Source organism: Babylonia areolata, chromosome 29, assembly GCF_041734735.1.
Source record: "Babylonia areolata isolate BAREFJ2019XMU chromosome 29, ASM4173473v1, whole genome shotgun sequence".
Classification (NCBI taxonomy): Eukaryota; Metazoa; Mollusca; class Gastropoda; order Neogastropoda; family Buccinidae; genus Babylonia; species Babylonia areolata.
Genome location: NC_134904.1, coordinates 3,623,203 through 3,631,159, shown reverse-complemented (window position 1 = coordinate 3,631,159; position 7,957 = coordinate 3,623,203). Strand labels below are relative to the sequence as shown.

The 7,957-nt window shown below is 38.0% G+C and overlaps 1 protein-coding gene across 1 annotated transcript; it reads left to right on the top strand.

The window, feature by feature from the left end:
• The first annotated feature begins 387 nt into the window (after nucleotides 1–387).
• On the top strand, nucleotides 388–7,204 carry LOC143275016 (cytochrome c oxidase subunit 6A2, mitochondrial-like). The gene is made up of 3 exons (XM_076579077.1): nucleotides 388–544; nucleotides 4,210–4,355; nucleotides 5,937–7,204. The coding sequence occupies exons 1-3, from the start codon at nucleotides 463–465 to the stop codon at nucleotides 6,036–6,038; spliced, it is 330 nt and encodes a 109-aa protein (XP_076435192.1). The 5' UTR covers nucleotides 388–462; the 3' UTR covers nucleotides 6,039–7,204.
• Nucleotides 7,205–7,957: the final 753 nt, after the last annotated feature.

The window sequence follows — 7,957 nt, the reverse complement described above, 5'->3', positions numbered from 1 at the left end:
AGTGTGTGTCTCAGTCTCATACTTTACGGAAACCGTTCGATCTCAGTTTATTTTTTATGTTACATTACTGATAAATTCGGGACTGATGCAATTGTTTCGAGACCGGTTTACGTAAATGTTGATGCCAGCAAACTATTAATTTCATTCAGTACAGCGGGTTACGCCATCTATTTCCAACGGATGCTGTGATTTCCAAGTTCGGAAATCTAAAAGTTACTAGCATTTTCAAACCTTTGCGTAGTAATCAGTACTGAACATGCCTCTGCGAATAAAGTTCACGGGCTGTCCTGCGGCAGACTGAAGCTTGTTTCGTTTTCCTGCGTCATACGTGTAAAATATCACCTTCAAAAGCCCATACAGACACTTGCACATATACAATGTGCCTTTCCATTGAGCTTTCAAGAACCCGCGGCGTAGAGGGCATACAGGAAGCATAAGTTAGCAGGTCAACAAACAACAGTCATGGCGTCCAGACTCAGCACTGCATTATCTCGCCGTTTTTTCTCCGTACAAGGCCCCTCAGCTGTTGGTGGTGATCAACACGGTGAGGTTTAAGAGTGACCGTGATTTAACCATGTGAAAGTGTGACTTTTCTTTCAGTTATGTTTCTCAGCCGTCGGAAAAGTTGAAACACGTCCAGTGTGAAGTAATTTCAACAGTAGATCTGCCTTCCTTAGATTTGTGAAAAAAGGTAACTGGATTCTTATGTTTTACTCGAATTGGATATGAAAACGATAACATGATTCGCATGAAATGACGGACGTCAGTTAAAAGCGCTCTTGTGTTTCATTTTTGCAAATATTGGTTTAGGAGCGGCAGCAGTTTCCTGCTTTTGTGTGCAACAGAAATGTTTGCAGTTGACAGCCAGCCAAGTCAAGGCCGATAATTTCAAGGTTCTTCAGGACAGGTCACCCCGTCCTTTCGGTTTCGTTATTTGAACAGGGCTGCAAACGAATTTCAGCTTGTTTTTTCTGATTTTATCGGTAGACACACCTGAAAATCGAAAGAAGAGTTTTATTTTCCCTTCAGAACACAAATTCGGTGAAAAAGTGGCTTTTATCGTAGCATCGCTTACAGTATTGAGGACTGTATCATGGTGTATGATTATGGCTTTGAGCGCCGCATTGTGAACGCTGCGAGCGCTCGAAACATGATCAACTATATTGATTGGGGCCAGATTGTTTTGTAGACTTTTTCTCCAGCAAATTTATGTAAGGCGTTGTTGTTGTTTTTTATTTATTTTATTTTTTTAACAAAGTTTGATCGTAAAAACCATCCCAGGGGTGATCAGTTGACCATCCCAATAAGGGTGCAGCAGTCATATATACAACATATGTGTGCACGTGCTCAGTTCAGTTAATCAAGGAGGCGTCACAGTGTTCAGACAAATCCATATACACTACACCACATCTGCTAAGCAGATGCCTGACAAGCAGCATAACCCAACATGCCTAGTAAGGCCCTGAGGGAAAAAAATGCATGAACAAATAAATGGATGAATAATTAACTCATTCAATTATGCCCAATGACTTCCTTCATTATACTCCCTGTACTGGCTATTTGTTTATGTTACAAGAAAAATATCTTTAAAACAAATGCAGTTACATACAGTAGTGAAATTTTGTGATAATATAAAGAATAGAATGGACAAACATTCGGCAAAGTTTCAAAGCAGTCACTTAATTATTGACTGATTTATCATATTTTGAAAAAAATTCTGTTTTTCTCAACTGATAGGGGGGTGAGTTTTTATCATATAACAGAAATTTGACAAATGTGGTCTTTTGTAACCATAGACACTTACTAATTGTAGCAATTGAATGGGCAAATGCATATGCACAGTGGATATCTATTATAGAATCAGTTTGCATTCAACATTGAGCCACAGTGCTTGCCAAAGTTGACGGAGACGTCATCTTGTCGAGCGAGCGAGCGAGAAGGGTGACTGTACACTCGCATGTAATGTACTCAAAGGCATTTTCAGCCACAATAAAAGTACAGGCGCACTTTTGGGTGATTAGATCATAGCTGTGCTGTTTTGCACAAAACCGTTAACCTATGAACTACAAATTTTTTAACTCGCGGTACACTATAGTGTACCACTGTGACGAAACATTGTGTGCATGAGGAACACAATAGCGTATACCTTAGTATAGAAAGAGTTAAATTCATTATGAAAAAAATAAATAAATAAATAAATAAAAGATGAAAATAAAGTGTGCATGTGTGTGTTGTATATCATTTTCATTTTACAGCAGAGTTCTTTGTGATATTCAGATGCTCTCCTTTGAGAAAGTGTGTCACCACCAGCTGCCACCCCCCACTCTTTTTCGTTTTTCTGTTACTTTTTTAGTCATCAAAGTGGATTTTACCTGCATAATTTTGCCAGGGGTAGCTCTTTTGCTACCTTGGATGGGGTCTTATTTGCAGCAAGTGCATGCTGTACTTGGGACCTGTTTTTTCATCTGAAAGACTAGCAGCCAGGCCAAATGTGTGTGTAAAACAAAAAACACTGCCCCCCCCCCCCCCCCCCCCACAACCCCTCCCTCCTCACATACACACACTCGCACACTAACATACACAGGTCACACACGGAATGCTTTTTCAATTTCATTACTTCACTTCACTTATTGTGGCAAAATCTATAGCGTTTAGAGCATCATAGCTTAAATGAAATCAGAACTGTTTAGAATAATTATTTAAATCAGTTACCAGTAAAACTGCATATATGCAACCATGAGTTTTCTAGTTACCACAATTAAAATGTGTCTTCAGACTTTAGTCAGACATTGAGGTTTCCCTTAATGAATTAGTGAAATGAATAGATAAATAAATATACATTTCATACATGATCGTAAGCATCATTTCTTTCTGGAAACCATGATCAAAGCAACTGAGTATTAAATCTGTATTGAACAAGAATAAAACATGATAGTGGTAATGTTAAAAGTAAATAATAAATAATTGTGATGTATTTATACATCAGACTGCAGCCAAATCATATAAAATCCTGTGAATGTTCATGTTGCAGAGTTCTTGCACTGTACCCTTAATTAGGCTAGGTAGGCCTAATTGCGAACAGTGTAATTACAAACAGATGGTTCTTCTATTGGTCATATCTTATTTTTGATTGGAACCAATTTCTGTTAATTTTAAGTTCAAAATTTTAAGTTAAATCTAAGTGGCCCTCTGTTGATAAGATTGAGGAATTTTCTGCTTCAAATGTACTCTTGTGATAATGTGATATGGGCTAATGTCATCTGATCATGCCAGTGCTTTGATCTGCCATACATGAGATAAGACTTTGGATAATCTGTGTGCCTTTCAAACAAGACTTTCAGTCTGTCATTCTTTCAAAAGAAATCACTTGCAGCACATGGCATGTAAAAACACGAGCTCACTGCAGTGCCACATGGGTGAAAGAACACTCAACTGGGATCCCCACCTTAGTTCTCAGTTGGGAAGAAGAGTGTGTGAGTGTGTGTGTATGTCTGTGTGCATGCATATGTGCTTATTTGTGTGTGTGTTCAAGTATTTTCATTTCAACTTAGACTTTTTTTTAAACATACCATATTAAAACAAAACAAAACAAAACAAACAAACAAACCAAAAAAAAAAAGAAAAGAAGAAAGATAGAAAAAAACTACCCCAAAAAACCAAAGAAGAAGAAAAGGGTAAAGATTACTAATAACTAAATAAGAAATATATTTAGTATTTTACCTTATTTTCTTAAAATCTGCAACTTCCAGTACATTCGCTTGGTTTGCTTCTGTTTAGTCAGCTATTTATAGATTTAAAAAGTTTTCAGTGTCTAATCTGTGTTTACTCAAAGTGAAAAAATGAATTACTGTATACATTGCAAATTTAGAACATTGAAGAGGAAACACAATCTTTGAAACTGAAATAAGACATTAAAGTTGCGTATGGTATCTTGGTTATTAAAAAGACCAACTGCAAAAAGAAAAGAAAAAAGAAGAAAAAAAAAGAGGTGGAGTAAAATGATGATTAATAAGCTGTGAATTTCAGTTTGAAATATTTCATATTTTGACCCAGAAAGTAATGATAATGATATAATGACAAATTTCCAGGTAGATAAATGATGTATTTGATTTGCAGACATTTTACAAGGAAGAAAAGCGGCATTTAGGGTTTGTTTTTTGTTTGTTTGTTTTTTTTTGGTAAAGAAAGAAGATGGTTTTGGGTGTGCAGGAGGGGCCAAACGCTGGAGGCTGCTTTCGATGGTGTTAGCTCTACCAGGGGTAGCCATCTGTTGGATCAACGCATACATCATCAACCCATCCCATATGGAGCGACCTGAGTTTGTTCCTTACCCTCACCTGCGCCTCCGCACAAAGGTACGGTATTGACTTTGTTTTCAGCACAAAATCCTTGGTGCCCATCACTGTAGTGTGGTGTGCCTTTTCATGGATGGCGTGCAATTGTGCATGCTTGCCTTTGTGTTTTAGACATATTGAACTTTGTTTTTTTTGTTTTTTTTTTAAAATGTACATGTGTTTTCTTTAATGTTCTAAGTGTCATTGTAAAGCCAGTAGTGCTCTTAAGTTACTGCTGTAGATATATCCTTAGATAAATAAAAACAATAAATAGTGTTGTGTCGTAGCGTTTGGTGACATTGGGAGGGTGACTGAATCTTTTCTTTTTAATTTGTAGATGTTCACCTAGTTATGTCATCATGATCCATAGATGTGGGTTCAAGTTTGGTGTACATTGTTATGCATTCCAGGACTGGATTAAAAAAAAATAATAATAAAAAAAGTCTGGCATACACTTTGTTTTGGCAGTAGTAAACAGAAGGTCATTTTATAACTCATATAATGATATATGGTTAAATGTGGGGGGAAAAAAACTGCAGCTGGGAAACACACCAAGAGAGCAGTGAGTGGTGTTTTGTATTGGATGTTGTATTAACTCTCTCCATACGAACGGCGAAAGAGACGACGCTAACAGCGTTTCACCCCAGTTACCATCATCAAAATATTGCAAGCGGAAGGCTCTTACACTGAAGAGGTGAATGTTGACAAAGAATACCACAATTCTGACGACAGAAGCTAAAGGTTGGGTCATTCAGACACCCACTGGACATCCGAGGGGTCTGTGTAGAGGAGAAGAGAGGACTGGCTGTACTGAGTGAGTTAACTCCACAGTCAGTGACAGTATACTGTAGCATTTAATAGTTACCTGTAAAGTACATTGTCAATATTTACTGTAGATTATTTAGGTGTTGTGAGTAGTTTGTCAGTATTTACTGTAGATTATTTAGGTGTTGTAAGTAGTTTGTCGATAATTATTGTACATTATTTTGGCGTTGTAAGTAGTTTGTCAATATTTATTGTAGATTATATAGGCGTTGTGTGTCTTTTGTCTTGTCATTTTTTCACATTACTTGTTTGGTATGGGGTTGTCTTTCTTTTCAGTGTTCTTGTTTGGTACTGAGTTATTCACCTCACGTTGTCTCAGGTTTTACAGCTGGGGGTGTTTTGTAAAACATCCCCCCTACACTTTGTCTTTTGTTTATTAGTAAAAACACTGCAGGGACACACACTCACACAATCACACACATCACATTGTTGTTTATAAACTCGTAAAGAATCTTTGCATTGTGCTCTGCACAGATGTCTACACATTTATGTGTGGCGTGTGTGTGGTGCATGTGTGTGTGGTGTGTTGCATATGAATGTGTGAGGCATATGTGTGGTGTGTGTGTGTGGCATGTGTGTGCGAAGAATGGTTTTGGTGTGTTTGTTTGTTGTATGTGTGGTATATATATGTGAGTGTGCAGGGTGTGAGTGGCATATGTGTATGGCATATGTATAGTGTATGTGTGTGCCATGTGTATATGTGGTGTATGAATGTGTACGTGTGTGGGGTATATGTTAGCATTGTGTTTATGTGTGTGGTATTCCTGGTGTATACAGAAGTTTCCCTGGGGAGATGGCAACCACACCCTGTTCCACAACCCCGAAACTAACCCACTGCCCGAGGGCTACGAAGACGAGATTGAAAAGGCTGAAGGCTAGGCGCTGCCTGTCCTCACACTACGGCCATGGATGATGCAGGAGTCCCACAAAGACCCCTTCTGCCTGTCCTGTGGTGCGTGGTCTGCACTGTAGTTCTCCTTCGTTTGAGTGTCAAGTTGTCCTCTTTCTTTTACTGTTGTTTTGCTTTGATTGTGAGTATACTTTTTTGCTTCCACCCAGTTTTCTTGTGGCTGTTCTTTTTTTTCTTTTTTTTTAAGAAACCAGGGTTCATTTGAAGCAAAGCATTGTGTGTTTAGGTATGTAAACGACGCTGCATTGATGTTTGTGTGGACAGACCGCAGACCTGGCAGAAAGACACAAATCTGAACAGACCAGAGAAATCAGAAGATTCAAAACAGAACAGCACAACCTATACCCACCAAGACTGGTGCCTAAGGAAACGATTAAATGCAGTCCTCTTGTTTATAAAGCATCAGATCCAAGTGCAAAGTTGACATAAAATCTGATGCAGTCAGTGTAAGTTCAGGCGTCGTCTGAAAAAGCATGTACTCCATTAGAGAAATGCCCAGAGGACATGTGTTGGCACTGACCCTGGTCTTTAACACATTCAGCGACAGTTCAGACGCAGCAGAAAAAAACAACAACATATGTCCTAAACAGAGACTCTTGTATCACTGGAAAGGTCTGGCATACATAAAAAAAATAAATGTAGAAAGATTTAGTATGTTGATCAGGCAGCTCATATTTATCAGTCTGTAAAAAGAGTGCTGAAAATACAGAGAGATCCTCATTTGAGATACTGCCACAACATGAACATTTTTTTTTCCAATTGAAGCTTGGTACTCCCAAACTGTTGATAAAAAAGTAGATAAAAACACATTCCACATCCATATTGCAACTTATTACTTATGTGAATGCTGAACTTTGATGCTTTCTGATTATATATTTAGTGGTTTAGTAAAACGTGAAATCCTAACTCATGGGGAATGACTTTCCTCACATTACTCAAATAACTTTAAGAGGGCTACTGAACGTGTGATGAAGGCATTTCTCAAGCATGCTGTTGAAGAATGTGAGTGTAACTAGTTTCAGAAAGCAACCTTGTATCCATGGACAACTAGTTTCAGAGTTGCCAAATATCCTTACTTGTGAACAATTACCTGGCTTGCTTTTGAGTTTTGAAAAAAAAAAGAAAAAAACAAAACCCGTCTCCTAGAAACAGAACATTAGTTGTAAACACCCTGCTAATCTTTTGATGGAAGATGGAGTCAGTCACCCATCTCACCTTTCCCTCCACCACCTTTGACTGTCACCCCAGTGTTAATTTAATGAAGAATATGCACAGCTTCACACTTTGTGTATTTCAGGACAATCTCTCTCCCCAAGTCCCCCAAACTCTCCCACCCCCAAAACACATTTATTTTAATCCTTTGCATTTTTCTCTCTTTTTTTTAACATTAAAGTTCAGTCAGAAGAGAAAAATCACTTTGCAAGTTTTTCAAAACACATGAGCTTTGCAACCAAGAAAAGAGACAAAATGTATTAGGACCCCACTCCCACACCCCTTTATTTTATTGATTTCCTGGTGCTTTTATGTTACATGTATGTTCAAATCCAAGAATCCCAGAGTCAAGATTCTTACATGTTGATCAGCATCAGTTATGATCTTCTGCTAATGCAGCATGTACTGAATGGGTGGGGTTGGATTCTCTCGATTCTGTAACTCTGAAAACCAAAGAAAAGTGCTTATATATGCAGTAGAAGAGATCCCAGTGCCATAATGGTTCCCATGCTTTTTAGTATACTAGTGTTTAGTTTTTCTTCTGAATTTTTTTCAGCACAATGTTTTGTGCAGATGCAGAATAAAATTTATACTTGATCAGTTGTTGTTTGGTGTGCTTAAATACACATACATGTGTGTGTGTGAATGTGTAAGGATGTGGTGGAGGGGCTTGTCT